The 23,169-nt window shown below is 45.0% G+C and overlaps 1 protein-coding gene across 1 annotated transcript in view; it reads left to right on the top strand.

Moving 5' to 3' along the window:
* Positions 1 to 11,657: 11,657 nt before the first annotated feature.
* The window catches only part of TMEM233 (transmembrane protein 233), a 40,321-nt gene continuing 28,809 nt past the window's right edge, over positions 11,658 to 23,169 (top strand). Inside the window, exon 1 of the mRNA XM_082668402.1 lies at positions 11,658 to 11,981. Coding sequence (XP_082524528.1) covers positions 11,796 to 11,981 — 186 coding nt within the window. The 5' untranslated portion in view covers positions 11,658 to 11,795. The remainder of the gene's footprint in view (positions 11,982 to 23,169) is intronic.

Below are 23,169 nucleotides of genomic sequence, written 5' to 3'. Positions count from 1 at the left end.
CAGAATGGTATGTTCTGTCATTTGGTTTAAGCTGAATTCTCCCAAGCATTTGGGAACTAGGAAAGGACATTCGTTCTTGTTAACAAGTAACTTCTCCATTATCCCTTTCATGAGTTTAGGTTTGGATCATGGCTACTCTTAAGCTTCATCCTCTAACTTGAAGCATCCCAGTGGTTTTAGCTTATCTCATGCCACCTCAAGTCCTCTCGATAAAAATAACTTTGTCCTTTTTCCATTCCCAGTACTTAACACTTAGTGAGCTCTTATCATGTGTCTGGTGCCCTGCTAAGCACTGGACATGCATTATCTCCTTTAATCCCTACAACAACCTTGTTAGGGATGGTATCATTTTACAGGCAAGAAAACTGAGGCTCAGGGAGACTGGATGACTTGTTCAAAATCACTAAAGAAAGAAGTGGGGGAACAGAAATTTGACTTGTCCAGGAGTTTGCCATGCTACCTTTGGCCGCACTCTATTGGCTGCCCTTCTCCCCAACATGATGTACATGACCCTTGACCTAACTCAGTTCCTAAAATCATGGAGGATCTCAGGGAGTCCTCAGGCTCTTCTAAGGGACCTTTCAGTTCTGCCAGTTTACTGGTTCCAAATGCCGTTTGGGACCAGATCCAGGTTGACTTCATCTGAGTCTCAAGGGAGGATTTACAAAAAAAAATAATGGATGCTAGGATTTGAACCCAAGGCTAAAAATCATCTGCCTCTTTTGGAAAGCTCCCCCAGGTGATTCTGGTAAGCAGCAAAGAAGAGGTCAGGTTTATCCAGCCTGAGCTTCCTGATATAAGCAGCCTGTGCCAGGAAACTTTCAGAAGTGGAGAGATGATCACATACCAGTTTGATAGACCTAGTATTTGGAACCTTCTTTCTTCTTTGCCTGAACTCTGCTCTTCCCAAACTTTGGTTGCCTGACGAAATGAGGTCATCCAGTGTCAACCAATAATGCCATATGGTTGAAAATTCTTATAGCTGATAAACAACATCACATCCCATTTCCTAGAACTGTGCTGCTTTGTTCTGATTTTTGTAAGGGAAAAAAAAAAAACACAAGCAAACACAGCACTTCAGAGTGCAAATCATAAAAGAAAAGCATGTGTGACTCACTATATCCACTTTGCAAAAAGATCAAAGGTACAGAACGAAGAGAAGGAAGTGGAAAGAGGAACAGGGGAGGAAGAAGTCGATGGGGATAGAAAGAGAAAGAAGAAAGATTAGGTCAAATATGGGCTCTACTGACTAGTTCTGAATTTTTAAAACCCACTTTCACTCTTACTCAAAAGAACCATAGAGAAAATTTTCCCTTACCAAGAGTGTTGTACCTTCATTGGCCCAAAAGATCCAGGAAAGTTTTAATCCTTAATGCACAAAAATTCCCCAAGAGCCCAAGAAGAGCTTCTTTGCTGGATTGTGATAGAAAGCCCACGCCTTCATGTATAATAGAAGACGTTTAGGGCAGCAGTACAACCCTTCCTGCTTATACACAGACTCCAAACCGTCGCTAATGTGCAGCTATCTCAGGAAGCTCTCTGAAGCAATTAGAAATGGTTATTCTGCTGCCTAGGAAGAGTCTGAGCTCATCCTAGCCTTTGCATGGATTGTGACAACACACTAAGGAGTTATTCACTTCACTTGTACTCATTCTGCAAACTTTTCTCAAACTGCGATTGCTAAACATGTATAAGGCTCATTACTTTTTTTTCCAAAATAACACAAATAGTGAAGATTGTTTTTGATAAGCATTTCCTCTTAATTTATCCAGTTGATTTCTAATTTGCCAAGTGTAAGAGGTAAAATTATATTATGTGTGGTCTCCACCCCCTCAGGAAAATTTTGCTTCTGAAATTGTAATGCTGCAATCTTCATCTTCCACATAGGAAACCTAATTTAATTCATAGCAAATGTTGTACTGAATGGAGTGTTATTTTGCATTTCATCTGTGATATACACAAGTCTCCAAAAATGGAAGGAAAAAATTGGTTACCTCATTAGGCTGTGTAGTTTAGAGCAGTGTTACTCAATGCGTGATCTACAGTCCAGCAGCGCCAACAGGACCTAATGTTTTGTAGAAATAAAAACCACTGCTTGGGCTTCCCTGGTGGCGCAGTGGTTGAGAGTCCGCCTGCCGATGCAGGGGACGCGGGTTCGTGCCCCAGTCCGGGAAGATCCCACATGCGCGGAGCGGCTGGGCCCGTGAGCCATGGCCGCTGAGCCTGCGCGTCCGGAGGCTGTGCTCCGCAACAGGAGAGGCCACAACAGTGAGAGGCCCGTGTACCGCAAAAAAAAAAAAAAAAAAAAAAATCCAGAAAAGATGAAAATGCATGCTCTCCACTGTGGTTGAAGGATAGCAAGGATCCAGTCCACAAGAGTTCCTGGAACTCATGTGACCCCCAAGTCCGGGTGCTTTTGCTTCAAAGTATTTCAGAAACCACAAGTAGGAGTGTGGAAAGGAAAAAAGTTCCATCTTCAGATTTGAAGCACTTAAAATCAGTTACGAATAACCCATTTTTAGGGTTACTGAGATTTGGTCATTCACAAGGCAACTGAAGCACTTTACAGTCGGTCCACTAGAGGCCCTGAAGTAGAGATTGTCACAGCCATTTCCCAAGATACTTGTTGAATTATGTCCCTTTGGAGAGAGTATGTCCAGTTCACCTCAATTCCTTTCTCTAAGGTTGTGTGTGTGTGTGTGTGTGTGTGTGTGTGTGTGTGTGTGTGTCCAAGCACTTTCTCATTTGGAGCCTCTGCTCGTGCTCTTCTTCCTGCCTGGTGGGATTATACCCTGCTCCTACTTCTAATGCTACAGATCTCAACTTAAACGTTAACTTCTTTTTTTTTTTGCGGTACGTGGGCCTCTCACTGCTGTGGCCTCTCCCGTTGCAGAGCACAGGCTCCGGACGCGCAGGCTCAGCGGCCATGGCTCACGGGCCCAGCCACTCCGCGGCATGTGGGATCTTCCCAGACCGGGGCACGAACCCGTGTCCCTTGCATCGGCAGGCGGACTCTCAACCACTGAGCCACCAGGGAAGCCCTTAAATGTTAACTTATGAGTGAGGCCTTCCTTGACCATTCTTTTAAGTAAATCCTTTGCTATTATCTCTCTGTCAGTCCACTCATATTTATTACACACTTTGTGCCAGGCTGTTTATTCTCCAGGTATAAAACTGTGGCCAAATAAAGGCCCTGACCTCAAAGAGCATTTTGAAATAACCTGTTCGCTTTTTTTTCTAGTGGGAGGGGCTCTCTTCCCCTTAGAATAAAGGTTCCATGAGGGCATGGACAGGTCTGTTTAGCTCATCATTATATGCACTCCCAGCACACATGACAGTACAAGGCATCCATTTGTCACAGGGTTTGTGAATGAGTCAAGGAGTAGATGGCTTCTTCACTACATTGGCCACCAACTGACTGGAACCCTAGACCTGAGCTAAGCCAGATTCACTCTCCCAAGAGTTTAGAATTTGATCCATAGACACAGACAGACGAGAAGGAAGTGACTCCAATGGTAAGGTCCCCAGATCTGCCCTAGTTCCTGCCTGTCCCTAGGCCTGGTTGTCTAACTCTTTTTGGGGCTCATGAAACAAATCTTCCTTCCAATAAATTTCCCAAAGTCAATTTTAATCGTTCTCTGTATCTAGCAACTCAGTAATGCAACTGATCAGCACAAAAAAGCATTAATCAGCTCACACCAAAATCTGGCTTCAGTGGCTTCCTGTTGTTTTAGAATGAAATCCAGACTCCTTACCAGTGCTGGAAAGGTCCTGTGTGGTCTGGCCCTGCTTACCTCTCCTACCCTCAGTGGGCTTCTTTCTGTTTCTTAAGCAATCTGAGTTGTTTTCCACCTCAGGGCCTCTGCACGTGCTATTCGCATTACCTGGAATGTTCTTCCCTCAGCTCTCCAAATGTCTGGCTTCTCCTTAGCCATCAGCTCTCCACTCAAGTGTCACCTCCCCAGAGAGGCCTTCTAAGTCAGTCTTGGACCCAGCACTCCTCAACTGACACATTCACATTAGAACATCAGAGGAAGGACTGTTTACAAAGGTGTGGGGAGCAATAGTGCAGTACCCCAGGAACAAAAGAGGGGTTGGTACCCCTCTTAAGTCTGAAGGGAAGAAGGCAGGGGCTGTCTGGGACCCAAAAGGAGAGTTCCATGGAGAGGGCTGCCCCCAGAGGGGCTTTGACCTTCTGTCCAGTGAGTCACCAGCTCAAGGCAACCAAGCTCAAGCAAGGAGAGAGCCCTGGAGGAAAATACCCTGAAATCGTTCTCCTCTCTCCCTCTGTTCTCCTTCCAGGATTCCCTGTTGACCAAACCCATCTGAAACCAGAGGGCAAGGAAGCCTCTTGAAATGGAACAGGAGTTGGCAAACTTTTTCTGTAAAGGTCCAGTTGGTACTATTTTCAGCTCTAGGGGCCATGCAGTCTCTGTCATAACTACTCAACTCTGATATGGTAACATGAGAAAAGGCGAACAATACATAAATGAATGGGTGTGGTTGTGTTTCAGTACAACTTTATTAACAAAAACAAGCAGTGAGCCGTATTTGCTTGGGCTGGATGTAGAACATTCAAGATAATCTACGGGGTCAGAGGACAGGGTGGAAAAACGTGGGGAGTGGCTCTAGGGTTCAACAGAATGTATCTAGCATCCCTTCTCCGGCTACCCCATCTAAAATACTCCACTCCCCTCACAGATACAGAGAACAAACTAGTAGTTACCAATGGAGAGAGGGGAGGGGTAAGATAGGGGTAGGGAATGAAGAGGTTCAGACTACTACCTATAAAATAAATAAGCTACAAGGATATACTGTACCAAACAAGGAATATAGCCAATATTTTATAATAACTCTAAGTGGAGTATAATCTGTAAATATTCTGAATCACTGTGTTGTACACCTGAAACTTATATAACATTGTAAATCAACTGTACCTCAATATAATAATAGTTTAAAATTAAAAAATATAATTAAAAAAATACTCCACTCCCCCAACTCACTATCACATTATCCTATTTTATTGCCTTCCTTACAGATTGTAAGTATCTCATTTGTTTGTCCATCAGAGTAGGTATCATGGCTCTCTTGTTTGCCACTATATCCCCAGCACCTTAAATAGTGCCTGACATGTGGTAGCTTCTCAAATAAATATTACTGAGTGAATAAGAAGACTTAACTGACAAAGTGTGATACAGGTTGACAAAACCAGAACATCTGGACTCCTTAACTCAGGTGCACCAAATGATACACTCCAAACATAGAGACTCAGCTCTCGCTCTCTAGCCCACATGTAGGTGCAATCCTTGTCTACTCTCCAGTCTTCCTAATACCCACCAGATCAAGCCTGCTCAGCTGTCCCCCCTAGCACCTCCACCACCCATTACTCCAGGCTGCCATTCAACGGGTCAGTTTTCAGCCTTTCAGAACCTAATCTGGTTTGCAGTCCAGATTCTTTGGAGGTGATTCTGCTTCAGGAGACCTCCTGCGAACATGGCGAGCCACATGCAAGTCCCCACTAGGCAAGGGAAGGAGAAGGCTCTTATAGAGGGGAAGAGGCAGTGGGAGGGCTCTAGGAAACAAAGAGTCCATGGCTTGTCATTGGCTGAGTCCTTGCCAGGAAAAAAGGGGAATCTTTCTTCTTCCTGTTGGGCACTGTTATCATCACAGGGCATGAGGGCTCCCCCTTCTGGTCTCCCAACTCTATTTAGTTGAAGTTTCTGTTTATTAATTTTTTATAGCAGGTTCATCCATGAGTTGCAGAGTATAGTCCAAAACACAGCATTTTCTCTCTCTATATGTACACATATGTATGTGTGTATATCATTATTATATATATATATATATATATATATATATATAAAATTATAGGCTGGATACAGTTCTTCTCTGGAACAATGGAGGATGAATGGGAAAAAGATTTTTAAGTCAGAGAGTTTGTGTTTTATGCCCCTCCATCTTCAAGTGGTTTCATTAAAAGGTGGTGTGGTTTAAAAAATTAACAGGACAGAATCTGTTTCACCCTCATACTCCCTCTCCCCTGTTTTGCTCATTTTTCCCCCTTGTGAGAGGATCAAACTTGTTGGAAATTGGAAACGTAAATGGTTTTCTAATAATATTAGCCAAAAAGGCACTGTTCTTTTGTAGCAAAGCCCTGAGACCATAGCAGTTACTTTATGACTGCTAAAGCCAGGTAGTTGAGACTAATGCAGAATCTGGCAGCAAATGTACTCAACTTCTTACCATTCCTGAAGATCTGGAACCTTTCTCTTGCATTTTCACAGATCAGCAGATTCTCAATCAATCTCTCTCTCTCTCTCTCTCTCTCTCTCTCTCTCTCTCTCTCTCTCTCTCTCTCTCTCCCCCCCCCTTCCTCCCTCCCTCCCTCTCTCTCTCTCTCTCTCTCCCTCCCTCCCTCCCTCCCTCCTTCCCTCCTTCCCTCCTTCCCTCTCTCTTTCCCGCCTTCCCTCTCCCTCCCTTCCTCTATTATGGAATCCTAGATACAACTAACATCAAAAAGCATACATTCAACATCACCCCATTGAATATTGTAGATCTAGGGATACATTTGGCATTGAGAAGTTGTTCTTTTTCTTTTTCTTTTTTTTTTTTTTGTGGTACTCACAGGCCCAGCCGCTCCACGGCACGTGGGATCTTCCCGGACCAGGGCAGAAGCCCGTGTCCCCTGCATCGGCAGGCGGACTCTCAACCACTGCGCCACCAGGGAAGCCTGAGAAGTTGTTCTTTGAATCCATCTCATTTCATCTCATTTGAGTCATCTCATTTCTGTAGTCCATTGAATCTGTGATTGTTTCCTTGGCCTACATTTTAATTTTACCTTTGGTACATACCTTATAATATAATTTCTCAACCAGCAAGTCTGTTTTCTTTGCCTTTCAAAGACAGACGTCTACCCTGTAAAATCATGAGTCATAAAGAAACGATCACAAATGCTGATAACTGGGTACACAAGATGTCCATCACAGCATTTTTCATGCTTTGTGTAACAACAGAAACCCACCAAAAAGAACCTAAATAGCTAATTATCAGGGAATGGTTACATAAGTAATAATCCATCTAATTAACAGGAAACGATGCAGACTATGAAAATAGCTACAAAGAACGTTAATAGTGATATAACGTGTAGGAGGATTAGAAGGAAATATTCCCTTATTTTCATGGTGGTTAACACTGGATGGTAGGATATAGGTGATATCTCGTCTTATTTACGCTTTTATTCATTTCCCTACTTTTCTAGAATGAAGGTATATTAGTTTTACATTTGGAAGTAAAACTGTTTTCAAAGGTCAAAAAGGGTAAGTTGCTACCTCAGGATCTAGAAAGCTGGAGTGAGTTTTTTCCCTCTCCTACGCTGGCTATTAGGAAGTCACTTTCTTCTCTCCTTTTAAAAGAGGGAAGGTATTTCCACATTATTAAGCAGTCAGCCAGTAGGGTTCATTCAAGAGCAATAAATTGACCTCTCAAGAGAAAATTAGTGAAGCTCAGGAAATTAGAGCTAGAAACCCCTACTGAGTGGTCTAACGCATCCCTCAAGAATCAACGCCATATACATTGCACTTTCTGGTATGGGCACTTCTTTTCAATCTAATTGTAAATGTTTCAAGTGATTGCGATTTCACTGCTGTATTTTAGACCAGTCAACAAACTATTAATCCATCTTCCCTGAGCAGAATATAATAACTCCAGCAAACTTCAGAGATGTCAAACTACCTCTCTTGCCTGGACCTGCTAGCTGAACAAGTATCTTAGACCTGGTTCAAATCCTGGCACCTCCACTCAGCTATAAGGCCTTATACAAGATAGTTTACCTATCTGATCCTAGGTTTCCTCAGCTGTAAAAAGAAACCTCTCAGGCTTCCCTGGTGGCGCAGTGGTTGAGAGTCCGCCTGCCGTTGCAGGGGACACGGGTTCGTGCCCCAGTCCGGGAAGATCCCACATGCCGCGGAGCGGCTGGGCCCGTGAGCCATGGCCGCTGAGCCTGCGCGTCCGGAGCCTGTACTCCGCAACGGGAGAGGCCACAACAGTGAGAAGCCCGCGTACCGCAAAAAAAAAAAAAAAGAAACCTCTCCACATATCTTACAAATGGTGCTGTAGGAATTAAATGAGATGATGCATGTAGGGAGTGCATTGAGTGCACACAGTAGGTGCTCAGTAAATGTTTGGTGATTCCAGAGTGCTGGACCGGTGTTGAACAGTTGTTTTCCTGACAGAGGAGATGGGCTATGCTGAGTCAACAACCCCTTTTTTGTGTGTATTTCCCTGGATGACACAAGTGGGTTGGAGTGGATGGTGCAGTTCATGACCTTGAAACAGCAAAATTCCATTTGGTACCCAATCCTTGGGCTTAGTCACACCAACTAATATCACCAGGCTCACATCACACATATGGCTCAGACAGCCACCATTGGAGCCTTTCCATTGTTGATAAGAGCTACAACTAGAACACTGGCCATGCGGATGGGAAAAAAAAGGATGGAGTAGAGAGTCATGTTTGACATGGAATCAGTAGGGTGTGATGAATTGTTCATGTAGAAGCTGAGGGAAAGAGAGTAATAATGCCCTCCAGGTTCCTAACTTGGATGACTACATGCACAGTTTATTGAGTCAACAAATATCTACTGAACACCTATTAAGAGCCAGGAACTGGGCACGAGGAACACCACAGTGAACAAAACAAACCAACAAAAATCTCTGCTTTTGTGAGTTTACCTTCTAGTGGGAGAGACAGACAATAACTAGTAAACAAATAAATAGGACAGTTTCTGGTTGTGGTAATGTAGTGAAGGAGATAAATAGGATAAAAGGATGGAGAATAAGATTATGGAAGCCTGCTTTAGATATGATGGTCAGGGAAGGACTCTCTCAGGAGGTAAATACATGAGGTGATGGGCTCTGAAAGTGAGGAGACAAAAGGTGAGGAGAGGGAGGGATACAGTCCGGGAAGAAGGAATAGCAGGTCCAAGACCTTGGGATAGGAAGAGGCTAGGTGTACTCCTTGAGAAATGAAAAGGAAAAAAAAAAAAGGCCCTTGAAACTGGGCATAGTGAGGGGAGAGGATTGGCCGGGGAGGAGGTTAGAGAAATGGGTGGGACCCATTAGCCAAGGACCAAGCCTTGAGAAGCAGGTTCTTGGGGAGGACATTTTCACATTTGACATGCTGAGTGTGAGGCACCAGAGGCAACCTAAAAACTAAAGATCCAGACCTACATCCTGCGAACTAGAGACCGTATTGGGATTTGGGAAAACGTTCCGTTCCGTCAAAATCACTGGGGAGTGTTCTAAAAATACGGACTTCTCAGGCATTCAAAATACAGATTTCTGGGGTGCCACCCTGGGAAGTTCTAATTCAAATAGATCTTGGTCAAGATCCGGAAATCATTTTTCATTTCTCCCAGGTAATTCTGATCCATTCATTCAAGACTACTGCTTGCATTCCTGGTATGTACCAGGACAATCCTAAGTGCTGGAGACACAGCCCTGAACAGGTTACAGAGCTTATAGTCTCGAGAAAGAACAGACAGCAAACCAGTAAACAAAGTAAATTACCATAGTGATACATGTCACCCCCCCCCCCAAAAAAAGCTGGTAAAATGTATAATAATTATGGGGACCTACACTAGATAAACCTAAAGAGCTCCCTGTCTCTCTGAGGAAGTGACATTTCAGTTGCCAGCTGAGGCACAGAAGGAGCAGCCGTGTGACAGTCTCGGGGAACACCATCCCAGGCAGAGGTGACAGCCGAGGCAAAGGCTTGCTTGAGAGCTCAGTAGATGAATCGGATTCTCTGGCTTATTCTCACTTGATTCACCAACCAAATGGGGGAGAAGGCATGGTGGGAAAGGCACTGTGGTACTGTTTCTTCATTTTTTAAATCATTTTTAAAAATTGAAGTGCAGTTAATTTACAGTGTTTCAGGTGTACAGCAAAGTGATTCAGATAGATACGTAGATAGACAGCTATCCCTTTTCAGTATCCATTATAGGTTATTACATGATATCAAATATAGTTCCCTGTGCTATACAGTAGGTCCTTGTTATTTCTCTATTTTATATATAGTAGTATGTATATGTTAATCCCAAACTCCTAATTTATCTGTCTCCCTACCCCACCCCTGCTATCCCCTTTGGGAACCATAAGTTTGTTTTCTGTATCTGTGAGTCTATTTCTGTTTTGTAAATAAGTTCATTTGTATCTTTTTTTTAGATTCCACATATAGGTGATGTTTCATCTTTATATGTTCACCCAGCAAGCTATGCTAAGCACAATACCAGATACTGTACCAAGGGCTGACACAAAGATGAGCGAGACAGTTCCCTGTCTCAGGGAGTTTGCAGTCCAGTGAGGGAGGTAGATATTCAAATCACTGTGGCCCATGAAATGAGTGAGAGCATCCCAGGTAATCAAGTGATGTTCTGAGAAAGCCAAGCAGATGAGTAATACTTTCTCACCTCATTTCTCCATATGATGGTGTGAGCAACTTTTTTTGAGACTCTGCACACTAAAATTATTTGCACTTCTTTGTGACCCTGCCAGCTGAGACTATCTGGATTTTTCATGAAATATTTGCAACAATGGATATTGGGTTTGAGATACTGTATAACGACTATATTTGGGGGAAATATCATTCTAATAATAGCTAACATTTATTGAGCCCTTAGGATCACGCACGTGGCTTGACATGCAGTCTCAGTCTTTACAACATCCCTATAAGGCAGGGTCTCTCATTATTCCACCTCTTTTGGATGAAAAAATCGGAGCTCAGTCAGGTGAGGGAATTTTCCTGAGGTCAGTCAACTCAGATGTGATGACTTCCCAGCTCTATCTGGGTTCGGAGCCCCAGTTCTGGTCCATACCGTCTTTCGTAAATTGCCCAGATACTGGTATGATTGCTATCCTCACCCCAGTTCCCAAAGTGGATCCCTGTCTCTCCTTTCCATCCCAGTAACCACCTGGGTTGTCTACACTAGTTAGATCTATCTGCTTCTCTCTTTCCTGTAGGTGGGAAAGTGGAGCGGAGAAGGACTCCTTGTTTCCACGCTTGGGGGAAAGTGGAGGGCACCGGGGCAGGCCCTGACCGGGTGGTGCCCATTGCCTGTCCACACTCCACTCCAGTCTCCAGAGGCCCCCTGTGCAGTGTGTGAAGGGTTCGGCCCCAAACTGAGCACCCTGTTCCCTGCCCACCTGTTAAGGAAATCAGTGGGGCTCAATGTTCAAAGTCTTAGAAGAAGGAGGATGGGGCAGGGGAAGCTAATCCTTAAAGTCAAGAGGAAGTAATAAGTCTTTGGGCACCTCGGTAGGGTTGGATAGCCAACTGGATAGAGCTGTGTCGTCTGCTGTGACGCTGAATGTATTCAAATTCAGCTGCTTAAAAAGATGAGCTGGTCATCTTCAGCCTGTAGGTCAGCCAGTCTACAATGTAGAGTCTTTGCTTTCCCTTCCCTGAGCCTCCTTTTACTCCGGACTCTTAGGTGTGAGTCTGGGTGTCTGCCTGTTGGGCCCTGGGTGTGTCGTCAAGGAGTGCCTTCCCCCTATTTCTCAGGCTGGCGGGCTCCCTATCTCCTCCCCCACGCCCTCGCTCCCTCCCTCCCTCCCTCTCCTGCGGAGGCTCTTGGCCTGGGTCCCTGAGGCCAGGCGGGTGCAAGTGAAGGGCGCCGGAGGGGTGAGGTTACGTCTCCCTGGAGCCCCGCGCCGCTGGCTTTTCAGCGACTCGCCGGGAGCCCGTGGCCAGAGCCCCAGACCGCGCCGACCGCCTCCCTGCACCGTGCGCCTCGCCCATGTCTCAGTCCGCTCCCAGCTCGGACTTCAAGAGGGCTTTGGACAGCAGCCCCGAGGCCAACACTGAGAATGACAAGACCGAGGAGGACGTGCCCATGCCCAAGAACTACCTGTGGCTCGCCATCGTCTCGTGTTTTTGCCCCGCGTACCCCATCAACATCGTGGCTTTAGTCTTCTCCATCATGGTGAGTGAACGAGGGCCCGCAGCAGCCAGGGAGGAGAGACCTGGGCGTGTAGAGCCCCTCCTGGGGGCCCCTCCTGGGGACTCTTCGCACTCTCCGCCCTCGGCCGCTCCCTTCCTCACAGCCCCGCGTGCACCGGGGGTGTTCTGTCCTCCGCAGCCCCTGCTCACCTTTCTCGGGCTCTCCGCACTCTCCCCCCAACCATCAGCGCCGCCACTGCGCTCCCTGTGGCTCTCAGAGCCCGGCCCAAGCCTCCCCCAGGCCCGCTTTTCACTTCTTCCAGCAGCGCCCGTGGTGCATTCTCTCCGTCCCGGGGAGGTTCTTCCCCGGACATTCCCGCTTCTCTCCCGGCCTCCTCCGACATTCCTGGGACCCATCCGATTCTTCTCAACCCGTTTTTCTGGAGCCTCAAAGCGCGCCACCCTCACAGGCAGCAGCACGCCCCGTCCCCTGAGCACGCAGGCTCCGCGCCGCTCTTCGCCCCGCCGGGGCTCGGCCTCTCCAGGGCGCGGCACTGCCTCTGTCTTTTAGCATGGAGTCCTTTCTTTGCCGCGCCGGAGCGCCGCCTCCGCCACTCTCTGAGGGTCCCCAGGCGATCCCCGATGTCCTCTAGGCCCCTGGTCCCACACTTCAGCACGCCCTCTCTGCGGCTCCCGTCCCTTCGCACTTCTTCCTACGCCAGTTCCCTCTGCCTGGCTCCCTTCGGCACCCTTTGACCCCGCTCTCCAGTGAGCCCGCTCTCCAGGCCTTTCTTGGGCTACCCCTGTGCCCCTCTCACCAGCAGTGTGCGAGCTCACCTTTTACTCTTTCTGCCCCAGCATGTCGTAGTCCCTCTCTCACTTCCTGCGCGGGGCCCTATGCCCGCCTCTCTTGGTGTCCCCCAAGGGCTCCCAGGCGCCCCTCCACCGCTGGGTCTTAACGGCCTGGGAGCTCCCGGGAACCCACTGGGGACTCCTGCGCCCCGTGCAGCTCCGCGCGCCCTTTGCGCTGGCCTCCCGAGCTGCGCGCCTCTCTCTGACCGTTCCAGTCCCCCCTTCCGAAGCTCGCCTCCACCGCCCTCTTCCGCCCAGGTAGGAGCTCCGTGCGAACCCCACCGGGAGGGCAAGGAGCGCCCGCGAGGTCCTAACCTTATTGACTGGAGCAGCTGGTCGGGCACTGTCCCGGGACAACCCTTGCACTGAGCTCCCTCCCCACCTCTCCTGACCGAACTCTCCAGCCGCAGACCCGGGAGAGTCCGGATTCAGCTCAGTAAAGATCAAGAGCCGCCGCCCCCCTCCCCCCTTCAAGCCCGCCCTCACTTGCCCGTGGGTGGTTCCGTATTCGCTTCGTGGGTACACGCGAAGACCTCATTTGCACGCGCAGCTTGCCCTCTCTCAGGCCCCGTTTGTACGCTATCTGCACCAACATTCAAGCGTTCAGCCGCTGAAGTTCTGACTACCTGGGTTCAAATCCCAGTGCCACCATGTACTAACTAGCTGTATGCATCTCTCTTAAGGTCAGTCTCTTTGTCTGTAAAATGAGAATAATCAAAGCCATATGTCTGAGGGTTGTTGTATTGATGAGATAAAGTGTGACCCGCTTGGCACAGTGCCCAGCATGGTGGAGGTGTCAGATCTTTCCTCACTTGTCACTGGCTGAGGGCTTCTCTGATCGCTGTTTAAAATCAAACCCCCACAAGCTCTATTCTCCCTTCCCCGATAGTTTTTGCCCAGAGCACTCGTCTGCATCTGATATATTATTTCACTTATTAACGTGCTTACTGTGTGTGTCCCCTTGTTAGAATATAAGCTCTCTGAGGGCCGGGATATTTGCTTGTTGCTTGTTTTTTGTTGCTGTACCTTTACCTAGAAGAGAATCTGACAGGTGGTAGATGCCCAATAAATATTACAAAATGAATGCCTGAATGAATGCCTGAATGAATGGTGTTAATGGATCACAATGTCTGTTTTACTCGGGCTGCTCTATCCTGTACTGGAGCCCCGGGACCACCGTTTCAGGTTCCTTTGGACCAACCAGCCAGTTTCCTCCTTTCCTCTCCCAAGATATCCGGTCTTGGGTTCTTTTTGTTTTTTGGCAGCAAAGCAGGGTGGAGGATGCAGCAGCCACATTCTCCAGGCAGCAGCAGACTCTCTGGCTGGTATTGGTGTCCACACTCTGTCCTGGTTTATTAATGAATCGACAGCCGATTTACCCCTTTCCCAACTGCCTGCAAAGGCTCCCCGCACCCCACATTCATCTGAGATGAGCTAAAACTCCAGCAGGTGGTGACAGGTTGGACGCTAGCGATGCTACTTGGTGTGTCCTGGGGGATAAGACTTGTACGTGTTTCGAATAGAAAGCTTTTTCTGGTCCCCTCATCCCCATTCCCTCCACCAAGACTTTTTCACTAGATTTACCTCAAGAGTCCATTCTGTTGTCAGAAAGTAGACACTGGAGTCAGAAAGTTGACTATGGCCAAGTTCCATACCCTTTCAAAGCCTTGGTTTCTTCACCTAGAAAATGAGAATGTAAAAGGTGCTTTAAGTGGAGGCAAAACTGTTGTAAGGATAAAACAGAAGAAAAGCGTGTCAAGCCACCAGCTTTGTGCTAGGTACGGGCAATAATTGTCAGACAGATGGATAGATTTGGAATCTGGAAACATCATATGCCATGTATGAAAACAAACAGAACATCAAATTAATGAAATCCAAATTCTAGAAACAGCTTCCTACACCCTCCTCATTGCACTCCTTCTAAGGTACTGGAAGCTTTTTCCCTTTGAAACAGTGCACATCCCGATTTGACAGGTTTCATAATAAAAACTCCAAAGTCCAAAGGATGAAGAGGAAGTGGAAGGGTGTGTAAGAGGAAGGTGGCCCACCAAATGCCAAGTGTGTTCTTTCCCTAGGGAGTCTTGTGATGTTCAATCCTGGCTATTTTCAGATCTTACTCATCTGTAATTTGTGATAAATTGAGGCACTAAATAGTGATGCTATTCCCCATGGAAGCACCTGGACATATTGGGGAGTATTTGTGTATCTCAGTGATTTGGGGCACTACTGGCATTTGGGGAGGGGCTAAGAGTATTAATATTCTACAGTGCTGGAGGCTGTCGCCCGAATGAAGAACTGACCTACCCCAAACTCAATAGCACCCCGATCAGTAAACACTGGGAGATGATGCCTACTGACAAGGCTCCATATAACTAGTTCCCAGAACTGTAAAAAGAGCCAGCAATCTCAAAACAATCGATATCTTTATTTATTAAACCAAGCCTGAGAAGTCTTCTGTAAAATCCCAGAGCTGAAGTAGGTGCTAGGGGATAATAAAACTACTGTGAAAAATATACATTGGAGAAGAGTGTTCTTCAAGCTGTGGGCATCTGTGCTCTTTTAACCATCCCGTGCAGAGCTAATAGAGTCCTGGTTGTGAGGCAGTGCACCACCGATGAGAATCAGTACAATATGGTTTGTTGTATTGAAACACTGGTGGGTCAAGCATTGTCAGAAGCGGGGACATGAAAGTCTTTGCTTCTCCCAAGTACTGAAAGTCTGTTTGTTGCAGTGCACTTAACTGTACTCAATTTCAGGGACACATATCTCAAGAATCTCCCCCAGACTGGGCCATTGCCAGCCCACATTGCACATGTGAATTTGAAAATGGCACCCTTCCTCCACACAGATGCAGCACATGGCTTGGAAAGTAAAGCCCAGGGTGGTTTTCAGGCCTCATGCATTGTGGTCCCGCTCATCCCTGGCTATCTCTGTTTATTCCATCTGAAAGATAGAATGCTGGAGACTATCCACATGGCTTTTACCCTGGAGAAAGAATGTTTGCTCATCCTACAAATATTTATTGAGCACCTATTATATGCCAGGCTCTATTCCAGGCATTGGTATACTCCTTTACCTCTGTCAAGTGGTCAATAAGATCGGCAAGGTCTCTGCCCTCTGGAAGAAAAAAGGTTCCAGGCAAGTTGCAGGAGTGTTGGCAAATTTAGCCTGTTGGTTTTGTAGCTGGAATTTGCTGCCTGGCTCAAGAGACTGGAAGTGAGTCCATGCCGAGCCTCCATTTTTTATGATGTTATGATACAGTCTTTTGCATAGTTGAACCAATTCAGTCACTCTAAGTACGGTTACAAAATAGCCAATGAGTTTTAATTAGGTGAATTATAAGCCTTCTTTCAACAGAACTTGTCCCTCACACCAACAGAATCTGTCTAGATACCAACCAGCGAGGTTCAAATCCTTTTGTGCTTTTTGCTACATTTGTGATTTCATGCAGCTGTCTCAATCTTTCTGAGGCTTGATTTTTCAACCCTGTAAACTAAGGGTTGTGACAGTACCCACTCAGGGGCTGTTGTGGAGATTAAATGATAAAAGTTAAATGGTTTCATGGCATTACCTAAAACACAGCTAGAACTCATAAGTATTGATGATGATGATGATGAACTCAATAAGGATGATGATGCAGATATTTTAGGGATACAAGCCGTTACCATTTCCAGTAGCAGTAGCAGTTTTTCTGTTTTTATTGAGACTAGCAAAATTTGATAAAAAATAAAAACAGTGACCAGTAAATGTGTCACTGGAATAAATAACTGCTATGGTCTAAAGGTAAATATTAATTTCAGACATTCAAGATCTCAAAAAAACATCTGACATATACCTTTTCTCAGAAAACTATGGGAGGATGTGCTCCCTGAATACAAGGAAGTAAATCAGGAAAGAGAAAGACACAGGATCCAGAAAATGGCTCCAGCACAGAAAAAAAAAGGCAAAGAGAAATCCTCAAAACAAGGCAACAGGTCTCATAAACCAGCAGAAGATGCAGTTGATAATGGATGATTGATCTGAAGCCATTGTCAAAATCCATTATCTGGACATGGGCTGGCACAGTAAGCCACAGTCCTGCCCAGAGCCTGACCACACCTGCTGTAGACGACAAGGTCTGTGGTCAAAAAGAAAGTAAATATCCACAGGATGAAAGACAAACCAAACTGGGCGTTCTTTCTATCTGACCCAGGCTCTACCAGGGCTCATCCGTCAATGCTGTGTTTCAACTGGACTTCAGTAGGTTTAGAAGGGGGGTGTTTTTTGTGTACGTTTTTTGGGGGGTTTGATGGTTTTTTGTTTGTTTTGGGTTTTGTTGTTGTTTTCAGTGACCAAGGCAGAACTTGGAAATAACAGATCTTGGTCGAGGTAGCTGACCCAGGAGGCTTACATTGCTTACAAGTTGAAGCTCTAAATATTGTAGCTCGTTGGGTCTCTCAGTGTGATTTCTCTCTTCCTTCTGTGGCTCTTTCCACATCATTGTCATCTGAGAAATAGGTTATTAATATTATAGACACCTATGACTTATTTCTTATGAATTCCTGTGCTTGAAGCTCTGAAGAGTGTTAAGATGGTTTCAGGTGACAGAGACCTTGCCTGAATTGTGTCAGCTTTGTTGGAAAGCTCTATTATAAATACCCATAGATTTTTATTTTTTAATAAATTTATTTATTTATTTTTGGCTGCGTTGGGTCTTCGTTGCTGTGCGCGGGCTTTCTCTAGTTGCAGCGAGCAGGGCTACTCTTCATTGCGGTGTACAGGTTTCTCACTGCGGTGGCTTCTCTTGTTGCAGAGCACAGGCTGTAGGCGCGTAGGCTTCAATAGTTGTGGCACACGGGCTTAGTTGCTCCGCGGCATGTGAGATCTTCCAGGACCAGAGCTCGAACCTGTGTCCCCTGCATTGGCAGGCGGATTCTTAACCACTGCACCACCAGGGAAACCCCAATACCCATAAATTTTAGATATGCGCCTCACCCAAGCAGCCCCTTGCCTGGATGGCTACTTTCATAAGTTTCCCCAATATGTGGCAGAGGGTGGCCACTGACATTTGGTATCTGGGAACATAGAGTTTAAACTGCTATTAGGATCCTTTCAGTAGGTCCTTTCAATCTAATGAGTCCTAGATTATTAGAGGTACAAGATGATAATCTGTGTGTTCCTGTAAAAGAAAACATTTTAGGGCTTCCCTGGTGGCTCAGTGGTTGAGAGTCCGCCTGCTGATGCAGGGGACACGGGTTCGTGCCCCGGTCCGGGAGGATTCCACATGCTACGGAGCGGCTGGGCCCATGAGCTATGGCTGCTGAGCCTGCACGTCCAGAGCCTGTGCTCCGCAACGGGAGAGGCCACAACAGTAAGAGGCCCACGTACCGCACAAAAAAAAAAAAAAAAAAAAAAAAAAGAAAACATTTTAATTTACTGATAAAATTTTATGATGGCTTTGTTATAATATGGGAGATATAGATAAAACAAGATTGGCCACTAATGGATGGTTGTTGAAGCTGGGTTATGGGAACATGGAGTTTTGTTACATTATTCTGTTAATTTTTTAATATGTTTGAAAGTTTACATAATAAAAAGGTTTTCTTGTTGTTGTTAAGGAAAAAAGAAAGTCCCTCCCAAAGTTGTTAAACATTGCCCAGATAACAAAACAGCAGCTATTAGATGAGTTGGCAAAGCAGGCCATGGTTGAGGTGCAGTTTGCCATTCGTTAATAAGCAAACTATGTCTGACTTGTAATAAATTTTTTTAAGTTTTTATTTTATATTAGAGTATAGCCAATTAACAATGTTGTGATAGTTTCAGGTGCACAGCAAAGGGACTCAGCCATACGTATGCATGTATCCATTCTCCCCCAAACTCCCCTCCTGTCCAGGCTGCCACATAACATTGAGCAGAGCTCCCTGTGCTATGCAGTAGGTCCTTGTTGCTTATCCATTTTAAATACAGCAGTATGTACATGTCAATCCCAAACTCCCTGACTATCCCTTCCCCGCATCCTTCCCCTCTGGAAACCATAAGTCTGTTCTCATAAATCGTTCTCTAAGTCTGTGAGTCTGTTTCTGTTTTGTAAATAGGTTCATTTGTACTATTTCTTTTTAGATTCTGCCTATAAGAGGCATCGTACGATATTTCTCTTTCTCTGACTTGCTTCACTCAGTATGACAATCTCTAGGTCCACCCATGTTGCTGCAAATGGCATTATTTCATTCTTTTTAATGGCTGAGTAATATTCCATTGTATATATCTACCACACCTTCTTTATCCATGACTTGTAATGAATTTTAACGATGACTTTGAAGGACACCTTCAACTAGTCCTCAAGAGAAGGCCAGGTAGGAGGGCTCATATCCTAGAACAGTGCTCCTCAAAATATAGCCACTTGAAGCTCTTGTTAAAATGCAGATTTCACTCCTCTTTCAAAGCTCAGCTGGAAAGTCACCTCCTTCGTGAAGCCCTTCTTGATTGCCCTGTTGCCCTCACCCTAGGTTGTACTCACTAGACTCTGAACAGATTTCTCTCAGAGTACCTTTCCTTCTCTGCACCCCTTGCGGCTGCACTGTTAGCCCCAGGAACTTAGCACAGTGTTGATAAGTAATGTATGCTTGATGAATGAATGGATGGATGGATGGATGAATGAATGGCTCCAGAGGCCGAAATTTGTTCCTACCTTTATCTCTGAGGATTACACTCCCTTCCCCTCTCTGTTCTGTGTTTCTGCCAAAACTTTTTTGGAAAATATCCAGGAGACCCAGGCTAATGCCAAGCATTGCTGAGAAGTTAGCCAAGGCTTGGTTCCCAAGGATAGCTTTCCTGGCTCATCTGGAGCTCACCAGCACCCCACACACTGCAGGCCAATGGGTCCACCTTTGGAAATTGATTTCTGTTCTCAACTAACACTCTTCAGTTCAAAGCTGCTCATCCAGAAGTACGATGCCTTCAGAGCAGGAGCCTGAATATATCTGAAATCTCCAGTTCTGCAAGTTCAGGGATTAAACCATATTTTCCAAAACCATGCTTCTCAAACAACTGGTTCTGCCTGATATAAACAAGTTTTATCAATAAAAAAAGGGGTAGGGAATACGGGGGAAAATTGAGAAGTCAAATGCTAAGTTAAGCAAAAGTGAACTGTTTGCTTTCCTTGGAGGTCTTGTGAAGCCTTTGGCCAACCGCTGTTTCCTGTGGTTCTTGGAACGGTATAGCATGGGACATTTACTAAGCATGTGGCCTAGCATCTTTTGATCCTCAGGCTAATACGCCACAGAACACACTTTGGGAAATACTGTTCTTAATGATACATTGGTTCTCACTTTTAATGAGTTGATCCGTTGTTGCTATTAGAGTAATAATGCAGGGTGTTTCATCCCTAACATTCTTGCCTCAAGACCCACCTCTCTACCTTTCTTCCAACACAGTTTTTTATTTTCCTGCTCAGATGTTGTGCTTTTATTTTTTTGTTGAAGTATAGTTGATTTCCAGTGTTTCAGGTGTACAGCAAAGTGATTCAGCTTTATATGTATATTCTTTTTCAGATTCTTTTCCATTATAGTTTACTACAAGATATTGAATGTTCCCTGTACTATACAATAGGTCCTTGTTTATGTATTTTATATATAATAGTGTGTATCTGTTAAATCCAAATTCCCAATTTCTCCCTTCCCCCTCTTTTTCCCCTTTGGTAACCGTAAGTTTGTTTTCTATGTCTGTGAGTCTATTTCTATTTTGTGAATAAGTTCATTTGTATCATTTTTTAAAAATTCTACACATAAGTGATATATGATATTTGTCTTTCTCTGTCTGACTTCACTTAGTATGATAATCTCTAGGTCCATCCAAGTTGCTGCAAATGGCATTATTTCATTCTTTTCTATGGCTCAGTAATATTCTACTACAGACACACACACACACACACACACACAGACACCACATCTTCTTTATCCATTGATCTGTCGATGGACATTTAGGTTATTTCCATGTCTTGGCTATTGTAAATAGTGCTGCTATGAACATTGGGGTGCATAGATCTTTTTGAATTAGAGTTTTCACCTTTTCTGGATATATGCCCAGGAGTGGGATTGCTGGATCATACGGTAGCTCTATTTTTTGTTTCTTAAGGAACCTCCATACTGTTCTCCATGATGGCTGCACCCATGTACATTCCCCAGCAAGAGTGTAGGAGGGCTCCCTTTTCTCCACACCCTCTCCAGCATTTATTGTTTGTAGACTTTTTGATGATGGCCATTCTAACTGGTGTGAGGTGATACCTCATTGTGGTTTTGAATTGCATTTCTCTAATAATTAGCAGCGTTGAGCATCTTTTCATGTGCCTGTTGGCCATCTGTATGTCTTCTTTGGAGAAATGTCTATTTAGGTCTTCTGCCCATATTTTGACTGGCTTGTTTGGTTTTTTTTGATACTGAGCCCAACACAGATATATATATATATATATATATATATATATATATATATATATATATATATATATATATATATATATATATATATATATTTTGCTACACCGCGTGGCATGTGGGATCTTAGTTCCCTGAGCAGGGAACGAACCTGCACCCTCTGCATTGGAAGTACGTTGTCTTAACCACTGGACCACCAGGGAAGTCCCAACGCAGATATTTGTAATGTGTCCCGCAGCCAGACTTCTGCTGATGTTCCTCCTCCCTCATTAGCTTCTTTTCTACAGGTGGAATTCAGAAATTTGTCTTTCTGTTTCCTTTACCCTTTACCTCATGCTTTCTATTCCCCAAACTAAAGGACACCTCCTATATTTAACTGCCTCTTCTGATAACTTCATTTGTTCTTTGTTCTGGATAATTTTGATAGTGTGCTATTGCTGTTATTATTAGTATTGTTAGTATTATTACATTTTTCCATATGTATTTACTTCTCAAAGCATTTTCATATGGACACAATTCCACTTGTTCGTCACAAAATTCCAGCGAGACACAGACGAAAGCGGTTCTCCCCGGTTATCCATGAGGAAACAAGGCTCTGAAAGGTGACCCTAGTGGACAAAATCAAACATGACAGTCCTCACCCCCATGAAGTTTACAGTCTGGCCTCTTGAAGCATTATAATCAGATGACTATGCTTGCCCTTGGATAGGAACACAGCTTTGATGTTCTGAGAGCTTTTTCTTTTAATAGCCTTGCTCCATTGATATAAGAAACATTCATGTAATACTCTCCATCAAGCCTGGCAGAATTTCTCTCTAGTTTTTTTATTTTAGTGATAGACGGGCAAAAGGGCAATTCTCACTTGTCCTTGAAGATATTTATAGAGAGAAACAGCCCAGAAGCCCAAGAAGGAGACAGATTAGCATGAATAGATGAATGGTGATGACAAGGAAATGTGCCTTATGATCTAAACGCTTAGTCTCTGAATTCCCAGCACTACCTTTAGGCAAGGAAACTTAGGAGCAAGCAAAATCTAAACAGGAAACCCCAGAGTCCTCTGAAAACTCAGACATTATTACTAAAAATACTTACCGAGTACCCACATCCATCAGGCTATTTTTTTTTTTTTTTTTTTTTGCGGTATGCGGGCCTCTCACTGTTGTGGCCTCTCCCGTTGCGGAGCACAGGCTCTGGACGCGCAGGCTCAGCGCCCATGGCTCACGGGCCCCGCCGCTCCGCGGCATGTGGGATCTTCCCAGACCGGGGCACGAACCCATGTCCCCTGCATTGGCAGGCGGACTCTCAACCACTGCGCCACCAGGGAAGCCCCATCAGGCTATTTTGATGGAACCTGCTATCTGGGAGTTTGGGATCTAAGACAATATTGATCTATATAAAGAGAGTTCTTACACCTGGACAGAAGTATCTCCGACTATGTTCAGACATGAATGTAAATTTGCACAGGTGTGTGAGTGAGTGTGTGTGTGAGAGAGAGAAACACAGGCAGAGAGAGAGACATATACACACACAGAAAGAGAGAAAACCTTACTTACTTCCCATTAGGCAAATATCTACTAGAGATAAAGGGATGATAAAGATGAGCATGGTTTTGAAAGAGAGAATAGGTGTTTTGAAGCAAAGGGAACATGTTCTGAAATTAGGATTTCAGTATTGGGAACTCGATAGATCAAAATACTGGCAAAGTCACAATAGCAAATAAAAAATTTAAATACCAGAAATAAACCTAGGAAACAAGCAAGATCTATACAAAGAAAGCTTCACCAAGAGTGAGCTGTGACAGAGCGAGAGAGAGTCATGGACATATACACACTAACAAACGTAAGGTAGATAGCTAGTGGGAAGCAGCCGCATGCCACAGGGATATTGGCTCGGTGCTTTGTGACAGCCTGGAGGGGTGGGATAGGGAGGGTGGGAGGGAGGGAGACACAAGAGGGAAGACATATGGGAACA

The sequence above is a fragment of the Grampus griseus genome (genome assembly GCF_964374135.1).
Source record: "Grampus griseus genome assembly, chromosome: 12".
Classification (NCBI taxonomy): domain Eukaryota; kingdom Metazoa; phylum Chordata; class Mammalia; order Artiodactyla; family Delphinidae; genus Grampus; species Grampus griseus.
The sequence above is the reverse complement of the archived record's forward strand: the minus strand, read 5'-3'. Positions and strand labels throughout refer to the sequence as shown.